This window comes from Dermacentor andersoni, chromosome 9, assembly GCF_023375885.2.
Source record: "Dermacentor andersoni chromosome 9, qqDerAnde1_hic_scaffold, whole genome shotgun sequence".
NCBI lineage: Eukaryota > Metazoa > Arthropoda > Arachnida > Ixodida > Ixodidae > Dermacentor > Dermacentor andersoni.
Window position 1 is genome coordinate 24,820,001 of NC_092822.1, and position 23,270 is coordinate 24,843,270.

The following is a 23,270-nucleotide window of genomic DNA, read 5'->3' on the forward strand; positions in this document are numbered from 1 at the left end:
CGACCAAGTTGTAACCATCCTATCTTCGTGGTTGCACTTAAAGAAGTACTTAGACGACAACCCTGCGCCTGAAGCAGTAAATTCATCGAGTCGATGCAACCACGCGCTACTACACAGTAACAAGCGTACATGCGTATCCGCGATCAGAAGTTTATGATCCACTTCCGCACGAGGGATCGAAATAAAAACAAAGTATAGTCGTGAAAAAAAAATCGTTCAACAGTGAGCAAACAGGAGGAGAGCTTCAGCCCGGAAACGTTTTGAATCCCGCAAGGGGCCGGACTCGTCGGCACACTGTCCTGACGTCAAACTTGCCCTTGAACGATTCATCAGCATGCCTTACGAACGAGGTCGAATTTTCTACACGCTCGACGAAATAGATGACAGAGTCGAGACTCGTGAACTGATCGGTATGTGCCGACGTGGGACGTTTCGTATAGAAGACGTCGTTGAGTATTACTTGGGTGCATTTACGTAATTGATGAAGCGAATTGCAGACAAGTGATTACTAGACGGAGGGCACACTAGCGCCCTCTTGTCATTCTATATTGTCCTTGTTTGGGTTAATCCTCGCCGGTCGCCCTCTACAAGGCGCACCGTGTAGACGCTGGAAGACAGGACACAGCGGCCAGTGGAGGCTAGACGAAGGCCGCGCGGCGTCCTTAGCTTTGCAAGGACGTGTCTTAAGTGAGGCAGCTGTTAGTTTCACTTCGTTATACGGTTGCTCATGGCGCCTTGTTTGACCTTGTGTCCTGTAGGCCAGTGTGGAGCTATACGCGGGGGAGCTTATGTAGGCTGTGCTGTAAAGATTTATTCGACCGTGCAGTTGGTTTGCTGGCCTACACGGGTGGAAGGCTTGGACAAGGTTGAGGGGTTAATCAATTGCCACAAACCGGCATAGCACAAAAGATGGCGTCTTACGGGTTCCTTTTCTTGTGTACGCGACGTATTTAGCGCTGTGGTGAGCTTAGAAATTAGCACTCAGTTCACCGCGGGCTTGTGAGATTCTGTTCTTTTTCAAGGGTTAGGTACAAGGCAGTGAGCTTGCAACTGGCAAAAGCTACAAGGCAGTGAGCTTGCAACTGGCAAAAGCTTATTGACAAAAGCGCATTATAAACGACAAATCTGATGACGGGGTCGCGTATACTCCGAGTGAAGCTGTACACGTGGGCAGGGAGCTACTTCCCTTGGTTGCCACCAAGATATGGCGACACCCAAGATAACTGTTCGGGTTCGTTTGTATGTACCTGGTGGGCAGCACGAGCTCCGCCTTCCTGGACAGCCTGTACGCAGTCTGCAGGCTGTTGGAGCCGGTCACTCGCTTGACGCCCGGGAAGTCGAACTGGACGTCGTCCAACCGGAACTTGCGGATCAGGTCGAATCCTGCTCGCACGAGAAAAAATAAGAGAAAGATCAACGTACAACCTGTGTTGCGTTGTTTGCTGGTATCCTATTATAACCGTGTTTCTCAAACTGCGGGTCATAACCCCCGAATGGGTCGTGAGCATTTTCCTGTGGGTCATGGAGGGTTCAGATATCTGTATCATCAATGACGTCAATGCCGCTTGCTGACCTCTGACGTCGAGCTTTGAACTGTCCACTTCCCTTTTCGCACTGATTCGTTTATAGGTGCTACACGAGGAAATTTTGCCTGAGAGATAGCCAAAGAAATGCTAATGCATCTGAAATCCGGGCCTGCGCAGGTCTAAGCTAGATGTTTCTAATTAAAATAAGCGATTAAATGAATCCAGGTTAAAAGTATTAACAAGCATTGTTGCCAGCCCCCTGCTGAGTTTAATGTATTTTGAATAAATTAATATGTAAATATATCTGTGTAATTTAAAAAAGTGAATTTTCAGGAGGCTTACAAAAGGTTTATGTATATACTAAACCTACCATGACCCCCGATCATCGTAGGTTTGGTACTACTAAAGAGGGTCACGTATATACTAGAAAAATTGGATGAACACTGCTGTATATAATTAAACACCAGAGGATTCGCGTGCAAGAATACCTGTCGCGGTAGGACACAAAGTTGTGTGTTAGACACCATGCGCCGCAGGAGACATTTTGACTTGGGATCCCCTCTACTACGTCATAGAGTCGCTGGTGGTAGGTGGCGCCACAGTGCTTCGAGAAGTTTTAGCATGCCATGCTGGTTAACGTTCGTGCCTGCCACCTTTGGTTTCGCCTTTGGTTTTGTTCACGCTACTTTTTGACATCTTCAAAGTTGGCTGTGGTGTTGGGCGGCTAAGCACGAGGTCGAGGGATCGAATCCCGGCCACGGCGGCCGCATTTCGATGGGGGAGAAATGCGAAAACACCAGTGTACTTAGATTTAGGTGCACGTTAGAGAACCCCAGGTGGTCAAAATTTCAGAAGCCCCCACTACAGCGTGCCTCATAATCAGATCGTGGTTTTGGTACGTAAAAACCCGTAACATTTTGTTTGACATCTTCAGAGCGCGCGCAAGAAATTTCGCGTACGTGGAATAATCTTTAACACGGCCAGACACATTTAAGCGTCAGACACAATGCACCCGCAGATGTCATTCTAACGTATGATCCTGTTTCCTACGTCATGGAGGGCTCGCGCCCAGTATTTGTACGTGTGCCAGATACGCTGCGTGCTTCGAAGAGCTACGCTGGTCACTTTCTGCGGCAGACACCGACACTTTCCTCCTTTGATGGGCATCAAATCTTTTGCTCGTCTTGTACCCTATGGAACGGCTTTCTGTTTTTTTCTTCTTTTAGATGACTGCACTGAAAATCACGGTATACAAGTGTGAACTTCAACAATGCCCACTCATATGCTTGTGCCGAGGTTGCTGTTATAAAACAGTGAAATTTAGGCATAGAACGGTGCTCAGAATGGAACACTGAAAGGTGTTCTGACCAACAACGAACTGCATACGTCACACGCTAATTGTTGTGCCCATATAGCATGCCTTTTAATCTCGAAGACTATAGTGGTCTGCGACTGTAAGTAACGCTTTTTAAGATCCTAGAAGCGCGTCTCGCGAGCTGTTGTGTAATAAGGGTGTGCGTGGGTCTTTTAAGAAAAAAAAAACGTATGAAACAATGAATAAGAACGAAGTAGCGTCGTGGAAGTCTATGAACAAACCCCATTACGAAGTAGTAATGTTGTAGCAGTTGGGATCTTTGTCTGACGTGCCGCATGTTTTCTTAACATTTGAATTCTGCATTTCGGTTTTTTCTTGCTGTTCGCCAAGTGAGTAAAAAAGAAGAAAATATTAAAAATTGAAAAGACGGCGTCGTACCTGGCAGGTCGTCTTGTCCGGGCTTCGCTTTTGGGCACACTTCTGTAACTTCCTCGTCCGCTTCATCTGTGATAGGATGGAGTTAACCTTAGTAAAGACGTGACGTACCACGTGGAAACGCTATACGCATTGCGCAAAGGAAGGCTTGTAACGCACAGATTCTGGAGGTGTGCGGTTAAAAAAGAAATGAAACAGGAACAGCGCAATAATGCTCGGTTAATTAGTGGGCTGTCCGCAAGTAGTCCTTACGCGGCTCAAGAGTGGAGAGTTTGAGATGCTGAACAAAGAGGTGGTGTTAACATCTGCGAAAATTAATAAAACGCAACACGATCGATACAACACGACGCAGCACACATTTACGGAAGCCTACAGGAGCGCCGTCATTTTGGGCTGTTAAACGCAGCATAAGCTTTTTCTATAGTTACAACTTTATTACGCACGGTAATCTGATCAACTCGCATGCAGGACGATTTTCGCGCAAGGGACGGGGCTTTCACTATTTCACCATCGCGTAAGTTGGCGTCACTATGCCGAATATTTTTTTTTTTATAGCAGCCCTAGATGGGGGCCGGCGCCCAGGAACTGAAAACAACATTATGTACACTCCATTTCACAAGTCGCTTGCAGCACTGTGGAAGCTGCAAGACTCCATAGCCAATAGGAATGGTCGAATGCAGTTCAAGATGTGTTCGTCCGCGTCACTTTGTCTGCTCGGCTGCTGTTGAATTCATGGTATACAATGCGCATGCGCAGTAAAGGTCCTAAAATGTTACACGTATCGCCGTAACGCATCATGTACCAAGTAAGCACAAAACTATCTAACTCCGTCGTTAACCAGACAGTTAAACCGGGAACTATGTTATGATGCGCAAGGATGTCGCGTATGTGCGCCTCGTACCTTCGACAGTGCCGAATGCCAAAGGAACTACCGAAGGCAAACGACCTGTAAGGTGAAGTATAACAACATAACTTTGCTTTACCTGAGGCGGTGTGACGCAGACTGCAATGTTTTGGATGCACGTGGAGCACGTATCACCAGTCAAGTTCATTTGAACTTGGCGTCACTACTTGAAACGGGACAGTGTATAGCTACTGCAACTGACAGTGTAATATGACTTGTGATGCGTTTCGAATACGATGGCTCGTTTGCTCTACAATCAATTTTCTGTAGCTCGACTGTAATTTGACACAGACGTTGTGCAATTTGGCCCACCGCGGTTCATCAAAATGACGAGGTCTATGTTGAGAGGATCGCGCTATTTCTACAAATTACGGACGTGGGTGGAGGTGCGTTTTTTTTCTTCACTGCAGCGTTGCTGGTTCAGGAATGTGAGACTTTGCCGTATAGATACCGTATTCTTCTGGTAGCAGCCTGGCTAGCGTCTCCTCTCCGGGAATAAAGAAGTCGTCGTCGCTTTGTGTTCGCACAACTGCAAACAGAAAAAAGGAAAAGAAGTAACACAATATAACAAAGCAAATATTCAAGACGCAGTGCGAACTGTATTCTCACTCTCGAAGACAGCTTGGGGATATAATCGCTTCTAAAGTCAGTCCTCACCACTGTCTGGTATGTTACCAACTAGAACACCTTCTTTTGTTTATTTCTCTTTAAATACCATGCTTAGATGCGGAAGGCAGCATCTTATTGTACCCGGGAAAAAAAAAAAAAAAAACCCGTCTCCTTACGTTTCTTGTCGTAGAAACCGGTTTTCGTTGCCTAAACGCAGAAATGAAGACGTAACATTGTCTGTTTGATGTTTGCATTTTTGTGCTACATTCTGGACTTTCGTATCATCTTGCGGTATTCAAAAAAGCAATTCACGGATGCTCTTCGTCGGCTGTGACGACACAACAGTTTATACCAAATTAGTGTCAAGTTTCGCGAGAGCTAACGCTAAGAATAAGCTCAAGTCAATTCCATACATTTCCGCGTATGTTTTTCCCAGTTCAGGAGTGAAAGTAATGTTAATTATACAATTACTCGCAAGAGAATGGTAAAACAAAAATGTTTCTGTCGTCTTCACGTTAACTGCAGCTCACATGCGTGATTACTGCCTCTGAAGCGGCAGCTCTGCAATTTTCCTGCGAACAGCACGTGAGTTAGGATCAGTTAATGGCTACACTGAAGATCTTGAGTGTAGCTATTAACTATTCATTAGTGTAGCCATTAACTACATTAGTGTAGCTATTAACTATTCGCGCTGCCTGCCACACGATACACGAACGGCTGCAAAAGCTAGACGCTTTGTCTTCCGAACTGCGTCCAGCTTGGAAACGGCACAAGCCGTGGCGGCTTGTACGCGCGCGATGGCATTTCATACCGCGTATCGGAAAGAACAGCCCGAACAACTCGCGAGTGCCTCGTCATTGGTGGGAAGTCCCCGGTCACCGCGAGTGAGCCAGAGACACGTGAAAGCCACGACTCATGTCCTTTCCAAGATGGACACCTCCAGAAGACAGTCGTCTGGCCTTTTCGTGGACGGCAAGCATGAGCAGACGGCGCAGACGGCGTATGCATCGTATACTTTTACGTGTTGGTATACTGGCGATCAGGACCTGTAAAATGTAACGTTTACATGCCAGTGGCTATTCATTTTCGCGCTTCGTCAGTGGTCGGGTGCTTATCGCGTGCGCGTTATCGCCGGGATAAGCCGGCCGTGAACGGCGAAGAGAGTGGCAGAATTTAGCGGAATGGATCGCTGCGTTATGCCGGCCTGACGTGAGCTTTGTGCAGAACCCGTTGGAAACCAGCGGTGGCGAGTGCAGACGAGCGCATGCGCTGTCTTGCGCTCCCGCGTTCTAAGGTTCGAAGCGCGCGCCGGTGATCAGTCAGGTCCGGAGCTGGATGCGTGTGGTGTGTGTCAAGATTGCTTCCTCTGCTTGCTGGGGCTGTGCGTTAACAGTGCTTCTCTCGGCTTGCGACGTTCGAGCGTTTGGTCGCGAATCGTTACACCGTCTTGGTGGTCTCGCATGCTGGTCCGCGGGCACTGCTCGAAAACGGTAGGTGGTACATCGTTCAAACTTTCATCCTGATCATTTTTTCAGCTGAAGTAATATAACAAAAAATGTAAAAGGGCTTTTGTTAAACAGCTGCTGCACCGGTGAACTCTGTCACAGTCCTTCAGGAAGCTATTGAAGGATTCTGGCTCTTTGTAAAGGAACTAGGTTGTGCTACAAAGGCCTCTTCGTGAGTTCCAATCTTTTTTTTTTTTTTTTGCCACGCTTGCGGGCACTTTGAAAAGTGAGGCGGCTCTGAAGGCCGAGTTTCGAGACCAGCTGTCCTAAAAGTAAGTTATGTTATTGAATAGCCAACATTAAGTAAACATGAAAGAGCGTTATTCGCGTGCAATGGAGTGACAGCTCCGAGAGAGCGAGTATTAACAGAAAAACAAAGAGCTTTGGTTCGCTTCTCTGCGTCTACTGTGGAAGGGGAATAAGGAAGGAAATGAGGTGAGGGGCGATTTTAAAAATACGAAAGCGCACTTTGAGTCCTGACGCAAGCAGTGTAGCCTCGTGTGATTATGAACGGATTTGCCGTAGCGTTTTTCCTTCCTCCTGACCACACACGCGGCTTCAGAGATGCCATAACCGGCTGAGCTTATATATATAAACCGCACGTAAGAAAACGTGTTGTCAAGTATTAGAACAAAATCTAATTCCGGCGAGTGACAGCAGCACGTGTTTGACTCAGGCTTGGAGCCTCCTATTGTTTAACAACTAAAAAAAAAAAAAGGAAATCGCGGAGCTTTAAAACATTCCAGTGCTATATATAGTTATATGTTTGTGACTTAGCACTCCAACAAGGAGAACAAGCATGTCGAGAAAGTATGCTCGTTATGTTACCTCCTGCGTTTTCTGACCTTTTCATCGGGCGAGGAGGAAGGGCGCGCGGAGAGCCTTTCCTCCTCTCTGGCTTGGGCGAGCCGGCGCGGCGCTACTTGAAAGTATTGCTGTCGCGTGCTGCGGAACGATTTCGAGATGTTTTAGATGGTACTTTGTGAAATTTACGCCATGTCCGTTCATATAAGGTCGTCAGGGAAGCTTTTCGATGCATCGGTAACTACAGTAGGCGGAAATATCTCTTGGGGGCGCAAAAATGTGACGCGCTTTATCAGCCGCGGTGTACGCACGGTGTATGTATGTGTTGTGAACTATTTTGCTTATATCGGTTCTAATTCAACAAATAAAACCGGTGTATCTGTATTAGCAGCATGAAATGGTAAATCTGATCACTATCTGATCATTTGGCGTAGGAAGTAAAACATAAAGCATAAGAGCGCATGCTCGTGCACGGCCAACCTAAGGCAACCACGAAACATCTAAGCGGCAGGCGCTATCAAATATTTGTGATGCACCGGCATCGTTCTCGCGCATTTCAAGTCTAGTAGGCTTCAAATTACCATGTGTCTACGCTAGCCTTCCTGCATGAGGCTGATGGCGCTGCTCAACACAGCGATCTCTGCGGTTGGTGAACCACCACGATACATATGTAAGCTGTGCGTTTCAGCATTGCCTTTATGGCCTGTATACAGCCATAATATATGAGAGGGATCGCATAAAAAGAATGCGATGCCTATTTTTGAGGACAAAAATTTCGCAATACGTGTGAGTGCGTCGTAGAGAACGGAACGAACACAACCGAAAAAAAAATTCGGTTATCATCCTCTTTCTCGAAAAAGCAAGAGAAAACGGACTAACGCCGCAATACGACCTCGCATAGTCACGCCGCACAACGTTTATAAATATATAACCACTGATAATATATAACCGCTGGACCATGCGGTATATAGAACAAAGATATCTGTAATCCAGCACCTACCACTGCTTACGACGCTTGCGCAGTTCGTAAAGAGTCCCTTTGCTGGACAAGCTTAATTCAGACTGTAAGGTATGCTACTATTGCTTGCCAAAACTATTTTATTCAGGGGCGGAAACCTTATCCATCGAACCAAGTAGTTACGAAATGTAACCTGCAGCGAACAGTTTTAACGATTGTCAAAGTATAACATCACAGCTCCTATCGTAGCAGAACGGTACCCACGCGATCGTCGCGTATGTTTCATCGCTCCTAAACCGCAGCTTAGAAATAGAGGATAATACTGCAATAAGGTCACATTAGTGATCGGAACATTCACAAATACACAATTGATCTCCGAGGCTGATTGTGGGCTCAAATATGCACGCACACATCGCGCTGCGTGTTCTGTCCACCTCAACGCCAGCAGAAATTCCAGCCATGACGCCTTAAACCACTTCAGCACGTTTCACAGAACCGTTTACCACGTAGAATACGCACGTCATACTAAACAGACCGCACGACCGCGAAAACAAACGCCAGAACCTACCGCCGAGCGCATGCCTGCCATGCAAAAGACCGCTTTCACCCAAGCCAGTATGGCGCTGCTCATAGGCGGCGCCACTGCGTTCACAATATGGCGGCGCCTACGAAAAAACGGTCTATAGCCGCATGCCGGATACGTCAGTTCATTTGGCAACCAAACGTTGAGTCGGCGACAAAGACTGCCAACATTTCGAAATCGTAAAATAAATAAATCAAAGAGTATTGGCGCCTGAAATAGAGACATTTTGCAACAGGTGTACGACGCCGGAGAGCGTAGATATTTGAATAATTTGCTTTAAGAGCGAGAACTGACGCACTCGGCATTTGCACGATAGAATGTTTAATGCTGTACGTCATAACCATTGTGGGACGTGTGAAATTAAAACAAAATCCGCAAGCTGTGATTGTTAGTTTGCTGCCTTGCGAAAACGACGCGTTAAAAGGAAGTGGCGCTCATGAACAATTGCTTTTCTTCAATGATGATTTAGAGACCGACGCAGCAGATTCATGTACGGTAAAATTCAGGGTGTGAGCTGAACTATCTTGTTATCTTATGTTATCTTGAGCTGAACCCGCTCAAGATAACATTTTTTACTTCTTCATATCTTTGATATCAGTCCACCTGACACCCACCGTAAAGCTGCGACTGCAGCTTAATTAAGCTTTCTCCATCAAATATAATTGCACTTCTTTTTTTTATTATGGGACAGATTGTGGTGCAGTGGTTGCATTGTGAGAATATTTCCTCAATGTATTTGAAGAGGAACGTCGAAATGCACAGGTTTGGAAGCGCGGTGACTCAACAGCCTTATTGTTCCGAGTTTTTTTTTTTATTTTTCTGATACAAGGAGGAACGAGAAAAGTAAGCCGGATACATTTCTGGCTATATGGTTTTAACAGAAAAAGAAAATAACTTCATATTTTATAACGTAATGGATACATCAGACATACCGATAACAGATCAGTACGATGAATACAAGGGCGTACAGCCACTATCGACAACCCGCACAATGAACGCACATCTCTAGCAGCCTAATGTTTTCAAACATCGAATGTTCTGGAAGGCATGGGTGTAATGAGCTGCCACGTTGGAGGCACTTCAACCAGAAATTCCTAGCACCCTCCACAGTAGAAGCAAAAGACGTGCTCTAATCAAGTAAGACTGAGGTTGTTAAATTCTCGTCGGCAGGTTGGCGAGAATCGTCGTTCGGAACGTGGTTTTAAAATCTGCACAAAATCGGTTATGTATAACACAGGTCCGAGTTAACCGAAAGAAACCCTTTGTGTTCATAAAAAGGTGACCGATGTGTTCACGTTTGCCTCGCCCGAGTGTGTCACTTTCATGTCACGTGTGCTTTCGCCGACTCGTGCAATTTATGTAGTAGCGGCTTGCGCTGTTCTGAAAGTATACGCTGTTCTATTAGTCACACCCTTGACTTGTCTCTTCCACACAACGTCCTATTCAAGTAGAGCAAAGCAAATTGGAGCATAAAGCGACACGGAGTACACGTACAACTTGCGGCTGAACAATTGCCGGCCAAGCGTGCCAGGCTAACCCGGCCTGCTGCTACGTCACGACCACGACTGCCACCAGGTGTAACTTGCCTGTGATGAGCGCCGTCGTCGCCAGGCAGCACAGCGTGGAAAGCATGTTGAGTACGCAGCGCCCCCTCTCGTCAAGCGGCGACTCCGCGCTGGAAAGAGGGCAGAAGGTGCACAACACGTTGCGACAACTGCAGAACGCAGGGAATGTACACTCGGCTGCAAAATTTTACGGAACACGAAATCTGAGAAAAAAAAAAGGCTCACGACGCACCCCAGTGTTCGCATTCATAGCATCTACTATAGTATATGTGAATAACAGTGTTCGGTTCTGCTGACTACTGTCACAGGCTGTTTCTGAAATTGAACGTTTTCTGAGATCCTGTGGTCCGTGAACTTTCGTGGCCGAGTGTACGCACGCGTGCTAGAGCAGTTGACGCAGCGCAAATGATTTTCTAAGCATGCCCATACACGCTGTTACAAAAGCCACCAAACTTTAATTTCGTTGTAAGTGTTGACAATGTCGCCGAGAGTTGAATCAACTAGCACTTCACTACAGGCATTGTTATTCCCATAGGTTGTTTTACATTCTACTGCGTCGTGTCGCACAACACATTCGAAATATTGTATTTCGCGTTGTTTTGCTTTTTAGTCAGCGACAAAACACGTAATACTCGTTTAGATCATGCCCGCTTAAAGTTGCCTGCTCGTTGATTATCTCTCTTTATCAGCTATATGCGTAGGTATGTTCCAACGTAGCTATTTTTTTCCCTCGACTGAACCACTCTTAAATCATCGTTTGGAAACAGATCACGACCGAGCGCAGAAGATTGATTGCTTTGGCTTTCCAACGACATTCAATTTTTGTTTGGTGTTGTTTCCTTATACGCACATTTCTCGTGTTTAGAATCACCAGTCTCGCTGCTGCTGCAGAGGATTCATTCATTCATGCACGTCAAATGTTGTAAAGCTTTATGTCACGCGTGATCAGCGGGGTACTGAGATCCCGTGAACGTGTTTTCGAAAGATCAATTTCAGCGACATTCTTTCTTTCTTGAAATGAAACTTGTTCGTAATTTTTACGTATATTTATCTTGTTCACAGATCATTCATTCATTCATTCATTACGTATATTTATCTCGTTCACAGATAATTATTTCATTAATTCATTCATTCATTCACGCCGAATGTCGTGAACCTAGACGTCACGCATTATTCGCAAGGAAGAAGAGATTGTGAATGATTGAGGAATTAGACCGTTGGGACGGCGAGACAAAGAAGGGGAAGAGACGTGTCCAGTCGTCCCAGTGCTCTTAATTTCCCACTGACAAAATGCCAACCATGTGGCGCAACTGGCCATCCTATTACTTGTGAACGGCTTCCCCCCCTCCCCCATTTTATTGTTGGTTTGTTTAGGAGATGATGCATCTGTGATCTTCGTTCTACGTAGAGTTCCACGTCTTCGCGACGGTGCATGAATGCCGCTCAGACGCTACAGTGCCAAGCCGTATACTAGCCGTCGAGATGGGTCTCGTGAATTGGACTCAATCTAACAAAGGCGGGTCCCCTAACAGACTCGCGCGCACCCCCCTCTCTCTCTCTCCTCCTTCTTCTCCTTTCATATTCGCAGTGGCAGCGAGGAAGTGTCGTTGACTGCGTGTGCGTTCTCTCGAAACTCGGCTGCCTCGCTACTAGACGCAACAGCCTACTAACCTCTTGCGTATATAATAAGTTGGCTGGCAAGTCCCGGAAGGGGCTCGCGTCTCGCCGTTCCCTCCTTGAAGTTTGAAATAAGCCCTCGCCGGCTTGTTAAGCGTGCGTGCATACCAGCAGGGAGAGATAAGAAACCATCCGCGAAGCATGACGTCGCGCGTTGCGTGTCTCCTTTGTGCGGGACGCGCTCGAAACTCCGGCCGAACTTGGACTTCTGTCCTGTCCCGGCGGTTTGACTTTACAACTGCGTCGGGGGATGTTACAAAATAAATGTGCCACTACAAGTGATGGCTCGTAACGTTGGTGTACGCCGAGCACTTACGTTCGTACGGTATGCTACGTGACCACAGCTGTCGTGGTAGTGTATGACGCTCGGTTTCACGATGAAACGTGCTCTTATTAGCTGATGATCTGTGTAGGTAAGACGATGCAGTTCTGAAGCTTAGTCTTCACGTCGCTAAACTAGGACTCCTCTTAAACGGCGAAGCATTTTACGTACAAGGCGACGTGGGAGCGGCCCGCATCAGCCCCAGGCTGATCCCTCAGGACCTAAATAAAGTTCTTCGTACCATACCATACAAGGTGCATTACTCTTGCCTCAGAAGAAGAAATCGGGGAAAGAGAGGTCGAGGAGAAACGAAGAAGCAGGTGAATAAGCAGACGATGACGAATAGAAGCACAAGAATGGAAGAATACGAAGAAAGGAATTGAAGATGTTGATGAAAATGAACAGATGAAGGTGACAATTATGGAGTTTATTTTACGCAGAAGAAAAAGATGCGATGATGATGATGACGATAATGATGAAGTAGCTAGAAGATAAGCAGGAGATGAAAAAGAGGTACCAGCCTGCTCCCAGAATTATCTGAATCTTGATGCAGCTGTTGGCTTGGCTGAAGTCAACAGTCTCGTATATGCTAACCGTTAAGGTCCCTTCGCCTGCTCACCTGTCATAAACGATGTAAATCTGGTTCAACATTTTTAACACTTGGAAAAAATACATAAAAAACAATGCTGAATGAAATCTTATGCAACATTTTGAGTGCTGCCTTGTTATATCAATATCAGGTACCAGATGCTTTGTTAAGCTTCTCATTTATGGTAACTTAATGACGGCCTTCCTTCACTGTGTAATATTTCACATGGTGCAAATAAAATTTCGGTCAATTCAGTTCAGCGGAACGGCTTTGTGCACGCTTTGTGTAGCTGGAACTTGACAGAAGCGTACATTTTAAAGAGGGTCCTTACTTTTCTCTGCATGAAAATCGGTGTCCTCCCGCGTTTTACAATCCAGAAAACTCGCCAGTTTTGTCGTGTCATGATGGGGGAATAAAAGCGTAAGAAAAGATAACTCGCCACAATTAAGAGCCCATCGGCGACAAGTCGTCTGTTCGCTCACGTTAATTATCCCGTTTCCTTGTTATTATACTTTTCAATTAAACAGAAATGTAGCTTGTTTCATCTGCTCTTTCCCTGGCTTCATTGTCTGTTGACTTCATACATTTCTTACGGGCAGTACGTCAAACACCCATCAGCGTTGCTCTCCGGCTTATCTTGCGGTTATTGGTAACCTTTAGCGGCAGGGACCTGTTGTGAAGATTACATAATCCCTTTTCCAACATGTCCGATCTTATCGCGTCACCCAGCGTTGCCCCTCGCTAGTTTGCCCTCGCTAGTTGCCCCTCGCGACGAACGCATTTTCGGCTCGGGTGTTTTGGCCAAGCTCTCGTCGATCGGCTTTCCCGACTTTCATTATTTTCATTTTCTTCGCTACTCCCGCTGGCACGTATTATGGTGTGGCAGTGCTCGCGTATCCTTGGCCCACTTTCGTTGGAAGGGCTGCGGCGATTCTTCAATTGGAATCGTAGGATCGCAGGCGCCGACGGAGACGTGCCCCCCCCCTTCCCCCAACACCACCAACCACCCCATGTCACGACTCAGATTGGAGCTCAAAGCCGCAATGGAAGCGGACGCAGACCGCGCGTGGCGACGACAACCCGGACTTCCTCGAGGGAGGGGGGCTCTCCTACCGCCCTCTGGCGGGGCGCGCGGCTTGACGAGGTAGCCTCCTGTGCATCGACGAGGTCTTATTGGAGAACATTAGATTAATGGTCGCAAGCGGCTTGCGTACGCAAGAACTAGGGGCCGCGATACTGCGCATGCGTAGACCCCTGTCCTTCACTGTCTTCCTTTCTTCTGTCCCTTTTCAAGAAATGTACTTTGCGCCACAAAGTATGCCTAGGAAATCTGAGCACCAACTTGCACAAGAAGTCTTTTTGGGTGACCCCTACGTCTCGGTCTGCGCACGCGCAGTACCGTCGTCCCTAGTTCTTGCGTACGCAAGCTGCTTGCGACTCCTAATATGAACCTCTCTACTGTCTCCGCACCTGCGTCGGTTGGCGACGTTTTGGCCGTCTTTGTGTCATTAACACACGCAACATGTGAAACGTGGATGAAATGCCGTACTTTCAAAAATATTTTTTCTTTTCGTGGTCCTAGTCCTGGCCAGAGGCTTGTCTCCACGTGAAATTCCCAACCCCCTTTCGCGTATTGGCCTTTGGTCGCTCTGCACTGGATATTTCATACCGTTATGTTTTCATTGCTAACTTTATGGTCGATCAACCGCTCGTGGGTACGCGTCATACGAGGTGACATCAAAATGTTTCGATACCAAGTCTATTTTGAACAAAGTAACTAATTTGTGTGCATTCAACCGCTCGTCAACTTCGGAATAGTTCGCATGAACAGCAGTACAGCGCTTGCAACGCTCGTGTCAGTTTGCGAATTTGTGCTGGAAGCCTCTTTCCCGAGACCAGTCGAGCACCCTTCTGCGATTCGAGCTTGATTTAAGCAATCACGTCGAAATGGCGACCTTTGAGCTGTTCTTCCCTTCTTTTTTTTTTTTTAATTTGGGAAGAGAGCGACGTAGGCGCAAGTGAATCCCTGCGATTCACCCGGCTTTAATGTTGAGGATTCTCGCTGCACGGACCCCAACTTGGATGTAGAGACGAGCATGGAGACAAAGCAAACGTCGTCACAGCGGCAAAGCCCAACGTCCTTGCGACCAAAAGGAATAAAGAAAGACAAAATAAAAGAAAGGAAGAAATAAAGAAAAGGTGAGGCATGTCCGCAGATCGACATAACTCGTGCTCATCGTCCTTTTCGTCATTGACAGTAGTGCGCATCAAGAGTGCGTCGCGAATGGCCAGACTATGAAGAGCGAGTTTGTCTGCCAAGTTTTAGGACGCCTTGGGGCGGACGTTTCGGCGAGAACGGCACGATCTGGGTTGCGCGAGGACCCGGATTAGAACGTACGAAGAACGGAGCTCTGTGCAAGGCTAAACTTTCTCGGCGCTAAAGGGATGGCTTGTCTCGGAGCACATTGTGATAGGCGAAACCGTAAAAGCTAATGTGCCGCGCTTACACTATAGTTTGGGCTGTTCAGCTCCCGTGTTCTGCAAAACTTCTGACGGCGAGTTACGGTACACGACGGTTCAGTGACGTGGCTGTAAAGTGACTGCGACGATGCGTTTTGTTGTGACCTCTGCCTTAGGTACGCAAAAAAAAAGAAGAAAGAATTACCACGTTGTACACTGTCAGCGCCTTCGTATGCTTGGGGTGGTATCGTTGCCAACGGTGCATACTCGGTGTTTATATATATTTTTAGATCTTGCAGAATTAAAAAAAAAAAACATCGCCTGTGGCACATCGCACATTTCTAACCGTTGCGCTGGATTACTAAAAAGAGACGGACATACATGCCCGAGAAATCTAAATGCATAATCGACCTATGAAGCAAAATTCACTAATTAACTTTTCAAATTAATTACGTTATGGCACGTATTGCAAATTATGAGGCATCAACCAATACAGTAAAAACAAGTCCGCGCGCGCGAGAAGATACGATTGCACATCAGGCAATCAGGCAAGAAAAAAACACGGTTTATAATTGTTTTAACTTTTTTGACCTACTGATATTAGAGTCGATGGTTGTCCCGCCTGACGTAAAATACGTCAAGATACGAGAGGATGCGATAATCACTGTCTGCGGAAGTAGATGTTACGCGAATAACGTCATTTGTTTCCCCGCAGTTTACGATTAAATACAGTTGCGCCTCTGATTTTCTGTCGCAACTGAAGGTCATGTCTGCAAGAAACGATCGAAGTAGTGGAAACGGTGATATAACGCAGTTTAGCTGAGCACGCAGTTACTCGGCATATGTCTGCTGAAGTGACCAGGTCGACAGGTTCAGCAACAAGCCTGTATGACTCGGTGGTCTCGCGCTTTTGTTTGCTAAGCATACACAACCAACGACCCAGATATGCTTCCCCACACTCCCTCTCCGCCCCCTGTGATAATCACTACTGCAATTTTCTTCTATAACTTCCAGTTAAACGAAATTACCCTCGACTACTGCTTAACAAGATTTATACTGCGTATAAAAGGCCGAGCGTATTTTTTATTTTTTTTTGCTTTGTCTCCTGAGCGAATTCGAACTTACCGTTCAAGGCAGGGCTCGTATAGCGGGTGGTACCTCAGCAGTCCTTGGTCCCCTGTTGTGGGCCCAGTGAAGGTCACTCGGGGGAATAAAAAAAGATATGTAACTTATCAGGTATCCAGAGTTCTTTCGGAGACGGACACGGCGCGCTCGTTGGATGCGATTCCACTTAAACCGATCCAGTTCTTCTCGTTTCTATCATCTTGTCGGCCGCTGAGATGTTTCGCGAGACCGGAAGCACGTTTGCACGTCTGCGCTCTCGGGAACTCCTAGAGCGCTCGCTACAGCGCCGAGGTCTTAGCCTCCTTCTTCTTTTTTTCGCGAGAGCGGACGAGAAGAGGGGGGAGGCAAGCAATCCTCGCCCTTATTTGCGCATCATCCTTCTCTGTGCTCCCTTGGCGTCGTCATCCATCGTCCGTTGAGAGCTCGACTCGGAGATCCAGCGGTGGCCTCCGTAGAGAATGCGCCGTGGAGGACTGTATACTATCGGAGCGTTAACTGGCGTGAGCTTGAGTCAGCGCCTTACCTCCTTAAATAGTTAGGCAAGTCCTGTTTGGTTATGTTAACTATTTTAGGTTAAAACTTAGACTTTGCCGCACCGGTCACAAGATGTTAAAAGTCAATAAAGATTAAAGCAACAAACGGTTAAGTTACTGTAACGTTTATTCCAAAAAGCGGGTATATCTTTTAAGATGATAACGACCATCGAGGGTATAAGCGGACTAGCTACCAAAGTTACAGTGGACGAGCCTTGCAAACACCCTTGCCAATACCTAGTTAAAGGCTCAAATTGATCACTATAACCGCGAAATGAATTCTTCGGAAAACGGAACGGTGGCGGGGTTGTTCCGTGGAAGGAAGACTCGTCATCCATCCGATATCGGTAGAATACTACAAGTCGATTCGAGTTGACGCAGTACGAACTGCCTATAGACTGCGAAATCGCGCTAGTTCGTTTAGATATTGTGCTTTTTTTTCACTCTCTCTCTCTCACATCCTTCATCTATTCCACGTACAGCGGATTACCAAGCCGCTAGCGCTAGCTGGGCTTAACTCTCCATTTGCCATTATACTTTGTCTCCCTCTCTGTCTCTCTCTCTCTAGCCTCCTACTTTTCAGGTTACAGGTCATTGGTAGACGGACTAAACTAGCCTAGCTGACGCGTCTATTAGCCGACGTATGCCCGGCGCGTGTTGTTCAACTCTGGCGGCTGCTGCGTATGGCGCAGCGGCGCTGTCCCTATCTTGAAAGCTATCTGCGATGGGGAAAGTGCACCAAGAGCTGATAGCTTCGCGTGCGCCCTGTTTTCACCGTTTAGTCCCCGTTGACGCGAGAGGCAGCACGAAGGTCAATTCTCTCGCTGCTGCTGCCGCACTTCGTTACTCCGGCGTATTGACATCGAGTTACCGCGGTCATCGAGTGAGATGTGTTCATTTTTGCTTGTGCGCGCGCGACACCGTGCTTGTTAACTTAACGAGTAAGGGAATGTTTACAAGTTTACACTGCCGATAAAACTACTGGCCTTCATATAGCTGTGTGGTAATTCGTTATCGCAATCGATGCGTCGCCTTTCGGGCGAAACTGCGACTTTTCGTTGCTCATGGAGAAGCTTACGACTCAACAGTGGCCATCACCTCTATTCTTCACCCGAATAAACAAAATTAGAAGCCAACTTCGGGCATTCTTGTCCGCACGTAAAGAACTGTTGAATAGCTTTTTGCTTAAAAGCACTGCAAAAGCTAGTTTTTGTTTATTTGTTTGCTTATTTATTGTCGATACTTTCAAGGTCCACAGGGCATTACAGAGATAAGTGGGATGACGTAATAAGGCTGTGACACACTTTCTTATAGTTGGTGTTGTCGGTGATAGCCGCGATGGAGCGGCATCGCGTCCATCCAAATTAATGACGGCGCATCGATTCTTTGGAGATTATAGGCGACGTCAGTGCGAATAGCAAGCTGGCCTATATGATGGGGGTGTGATTGGTGATGCTTTGTTTTAGATGTTGTAATGATTACGATGATGGAAATAACGAGACCGAGACGGAGTTGACATGTATACAAGTGCAGAGTATTCATAAAAAAAAAAAAAAAAACTTGACGTGGTATCGTTAATTGTTCTATGTATACAAACACTGGCACCATGCCCAGCGGCCCAATTTGTCTACTACACTGTGAAATAATTTACACCCCTCAAAGTTAAGAAGGGTGTAAATAGGTCTATAACTCACGCCCTTAGGGTGTCGGTTATATAAATAACACCCCAAGGAGGTGAGTTATATACTCTTATACAAATGTACACCCTTTGGGGTGTATATTTGCCACACAACAGTAATCGTCGTCTGTATTGCTTGCGTTTTCTTCCTTGAAAACGCTGCGTTCGCTACTTTCCTGTCGAGAATGCTCTGTCATGCTGATAACAGGCATGCCGTTCGTTACTTGGAAGTACCGGGCTCGCCGCGTTAAAGAAAGTAAATGCGGACAAGACAGATGGCGATTATTGTGGCAAAAGGGTGTAATTTTGCTCAAGAGTGTAGATACATTTACACCCTTTTTCACTCTTAATGGTGTAAATTATTTTACAGTGTATATAGGCGAGAGAGCAGCCAGCCGCAAGCTGTCTATTGAGGCACGCACCTGCAGTGGCCCATGTCGTCTGCCCGGCAAGATGGCAGCCGGTATACTTTACCTTAGGGGCCCAAGCTGGTAGACAGCTTGGCTAACTGGGTATGTGAAACAGGTTTCATGCTAACAGGCAAACAAGCATACCCCAAGGTGGGTATAAAGTTCCACAAGAATGCTAATCGAATAAAAGGCCGCCAATACCGCTTCAACGGAAGTGACGCACGACGCAGAAGGTCGCTGAGAACCAACGCGGCTGCTTGGAATGACTTCCGCTGCATCCGCAGCGCGCTGAAAATCGGAGGCGTCGTGCTGGGATTTGCGTGATGTAGTACCAGACGCGCGCATATCGTAAGCTCACGTGCTATATAACAAAGCTGTTAATACGTTAAATTAATGAATTACCAGCGCTGCAGGTTTGTCAAGAATGCTTCAGTGATATATTTATGACTCACTTATAGCCAGTTTAGCCAAAATGAAATTACGCGGCAGTTTAAGAATATGAAGCTTACTGCACATTCCAAGGAAGTGTCGCGGAATTCTGCTCGCATCTCCCCGGGAGACTTCCCTGACCGGCTCACTGACGATGACGTACTTGACGCACGCCGGTAGACCAACTGCCGGCGTAATCTGCCGGGCCACCTAAACCCGCCAGTAGCAACGTCATCATTGACACAACCATCGCGATTGCACATTGTACCATCATTCATAATTAACCCTACATTTCGACGTTACGACTCCGTATAGTTCCGATGTATAATTAAGCTGTGCCGACTCCTTGTCGCGATCGAGGCTCACGCTTTCTCTCGCGGTCCACTTTTTGTTCGACGCTGCGTGACGCAAGGCCGTCCGTGGGCGCGATGTCACGGCTTCCTCGCTCGAGTGCCCTGAACACACCCGGTTGCCGTTAGCGGGCTTCTTTCGCGATGCGTGAAACTTACGCGGATTGATGGGCCGGTCTGCCGCTGTTCTCGCTTGTCATCCGCTCACTGCTGTCCATGAGGCGTGTGTGTGTGTGCGTGTGTGCGTGTGTAAGTGCGTGTTTGTGTGTGTGTTTTTCTTTATGGTCACGTGTTCTAGTTGCTGCCGCTCCCGTCCGTGAGAATTCTTTCTCAGTTTTGCAGCGACGATCCGGCTGTGCTGCGAAAAATGTTTGACGAACTGGAAAGGCTGAGTTTTTATAAACAAGTCATGTGTTGAACGTGTGAACCACGAAGGTTACTGGGGTTTCTTTAGATACTTCTAACTGGATGTACGAATGTAATAAGTGTTTGCGGTTAATAGTTAATTTTCTTTAACGCGTAAGCATTTCTATGCTTATCCAACGAGGAAAATCGTCCATCCGTCCTTCCGTCCGTCCGACACATAACACGATCGCTTTCAAGGTGTGGCCCGGGGGCAACGAGCGAATTCACCTTCGTGCTGCCTCTCGCTTAAGCGCCAACTAAGCGTCGACAACACAGATCACACGAAGCTATCAGCAGTCGGTGCTCTCTGTCCCCACCGCAGATCGCTTTTAAGATACGGCCCGCGCGGCCGTGTCATGCGCAGCCGCCGCCGGAATACGGTTGGTCACGGTTCATAATGGCTCGACGCGGATTGATAAGGCGCTAAAGAGCGATAACGGCTTATAATGATCGGAACGTCATCGGCGCACCTGGCGCCGCCACCTGCAGCAGTTTGCTTGTGTCACCAATTCACATCGCGCCGCCGTCTGCAGCAGTTCGTGTCACCGCAGCGCTGTTGTTTGTACTGACTGGATCAAGTTTCACGACACTGATAATGACACCGGACTGCATGGACATGAGCAAGTGCCATAATGCTTACGCGTACTTAGACAACTCCCAGGGGAGCTTTGCGTGAATTTTTTATTCACATATGTCTTGTTTTCGTATTATGATCATTCTCCAAGAGGAGCTTCTGCGTGAATTTTTTATTCACATATGTCTTTTGTTTTCGTATTATGATCATTGCTTTCTCCTTCTCCTTTTGTACCCACATTCCCTTTTACCTCAACGCTGAGTAGCAGGTTAGAACTTACCAGTTCAGCTCGTTCTCTCAGTTTTAGAGCGCAGCTCTTTGGCGTCCGTTCCTGGGTTTCGCGTCGTCGTCGGCGTTGTCGTCGGCCTCGTAACCAGCTCCGCCCCCCTTTCATCCCCCCAGCGCTAGCAGCGACCGACTGATACCGCTGGATGCCGCTGACGCCGCTAGAGAGTCAAGATAACGTGACTGCATAGAACACCGTCGCCGCCATGCAGAAAGAGGAGGAAAGGGTCCCCCCCCCTGTTCTTGTGTGGCGGATAGGGTGCTCTTCAGTTGCCGACGCGCCGGTTATTTCACGTAGGCCCCGGCACGTCGACGAATACGTGACCACCTTCCCACGGCTAGACCTGGTTCTTAGCGCTGCGGAAGCGAGGGTATCATATTGTTTGTGTCGGCATCGGCGGCGTTGTCCCTGAAACCAACTCCGCAGCTGGGGTTGACTCACTATCGGCGTCAGCGGCATCAGTCAGTCGCTGCTATCTCTTCCCTCCTCCCTTTATCGTGTTGTCCGCTTGCTGCGCGCGCTGCTGCCCCCATCGTTTGCCGCTGGGTGTACACGCCGCCCCCCTCCCCCCTCTTCCTGCGAGTCTCCGGTTGTCAAAGCGCCGGCTCGAACTTAATTCCTTTCTTCGCTCCTCCTCCAATGCAACCCCTGTGCGGTGGCAATCAGAGAGCCAGATCGGTGGCGGCGGATCTGTATATGTGCACCGCCCGAGCCGAAATTGCCGCTGCCGTTCGCCCTGTGCGGTGGCATTTGCTGCGCTCAAATTTCGCATTAGGAAGTAACGTAATCGTCGGTAATTTTTTTTTTCTCTCATAATAATTATCTCTCTCTGAATGTGGGAAACGCGTGTATTAAGAACAGCTGTTCTCAGCGCTTTTCGATACCATCCACACTTTGCGTGGCAAATTATATTTTAGGCCGTCGGGATGAAACACTCTCAGTTAGCATAAACTCTTATAATAATATTGAAATAAGTGGCATCAGACTTGCAAATCACTTTGATCGACATGTCAACGCTGTACATTCCTTGTGCTTAACCTTGTGAGTTATGTAGAACCATAAGTAGCAATATCGCTTTACATCTAACATTTGCATCCGGCGTATGCCAACGAACAAGAACTGCGTAGTGCTTTGAATGCGCTACGAAGCAGTAAGGTGTTCGACATCGGTAATTTAGTTATGAACCGTCAAGCAGTGTACAACTTGCATTTAGGTATCTATCCTTACAGGCACCACTATACTTGACCATATAATTGTAGGCCGGTTTCAGTATTACCACTGATTACCAACGGCTTCTTCTTGCTGTTTACGGATTACCTGGTATCACGGAGTCTTGGACGGACGGTATAGCTAAGCTGGTAGCGACACCTTGGGACACTTTATGCAATCGCAATGCGCTTAAACCGTTTCTGCGTCGCGTCAGTCTCCTCGTCGAAGGAGAATCATAAAATTTGGATGACTTAAGCTTCGCCTTTAAGAGTGGAACGTGATAGCATCCAAAGATCCCCGAGTGCTTCTCACGCTTCCCGGCCACTGCGGCTTATGTAACCGTAACGTTCACCGGGAAACGCTGTCGGCGAACCCTATGAAAGAAGGCGAGCTTTGTGGTTCCTTTTTTGACTGTGTTGATATGATATCGACTGGGTGAGGTGGGCCTTCACCACAGGAATCAGGAAACGACAACGAAGCCGGGCATAGTGAGAATGAAAAAGAGTAGAAGAGATTGTATTCACTCCATTGGTACATGGATGCGACGCTCATCTGAGTCTTGAGCGGTTCTTATTAACACGTGGGCCAGTACGACCCTAAATAACCACTGGCGGTCCTGTCGTCGTCGCCGTCTTTTTCCGGAGTCTGTCTTTCCCTTTTGCCCATCCTTGGTGTCAGCTCGGGGAAAAGGGGTGACGTCGTCTTGACCTTTGGTTTATTCTATCCTTTTGTGTCAGCTCGGGTAAAACGGGACGTCGTCATGGCGTTTGGTTTCTGCTTCTATCCTTTTGTGTCGGCTCGGGTAAAAGCGGGACGTCGCCTTGACGTTCGGTTTCTTCTATTCTTTTTCTGTCAGCTCGGGTAAAATCGTGACGTCTTCTTGACGTTCGGTTTCTTCTTTCATATTGTGTCAGCTCGAGTAAAAGCGAGACGTCGTCTTGACGTTCGGTTTCTTCTATCCCATTGTGTCAGCTCGAGTAAAAGCGTGACGTCTTCTTGACGTCCGGTTTCTCCTATCC

At 47.3% G+C, this 23,270-nt stretch overlaps 1 protein-coding gene and 1 long non-coding RNA gene across 3 annotated transcripts in view; one reads left to right on the forward strand and one right to left on the reverse strand.

Annotated features, from left to right (window-relative positions):
* The window catches only part of LOC126527498 (uncharacterized), a 76,084-nt gene extending 59,023 nt beyond the window's left edge, over window positions 1–17,061 (reverse strand). Inside the window, exons 1-5 of one of the 2 annotated variants that reach the window (XM_055068659.2) lie at window positions 16,378–17,061; window positions 10,226–10,314; window positions 4,632–4,709; window positions 3,280–3,345; window positions 1,248–1,383 (exon numbers count right to left, since the gene is read on the reverse strand). In XM_055068659.2, coding sequence (XP_054924634.1) covers window positions 1,248–1,383; window positions 3,280–3,345; window positions 4,632–4,709; window positions 10,226–10,271 — 326 coding nt within the window. In that variant the 5' untranslated portion in view covers window positions 10,272–10,314; window positions 16,378–17,061. Of the gene's footprint in view, window positions 1–1,247; window positions 1,384–3,279; window positions 3,346–4,631; window positions 4,710–10,225; window positions 10,415–16,377 lie in introns of those variants that run through there. The other variant, XM_072284458.1, reaches the window with a different exon arrangement.
* LOC126527324 (uncharacterized) overlaps window positions 5,957–23,270 on the forward strand; it is a 55,149-nt gene continuing 37,835 nt past the window's right edge. The window contains exon 1 of the long non-coding RNA XR_007598764.3: window positions 5,957–6,279. This is a non-coding gene — a long non-coding RNA (uncharacterized lncRNA). The remainder of the gene's footprint in view (window positions 6,280–23,270) is intronic.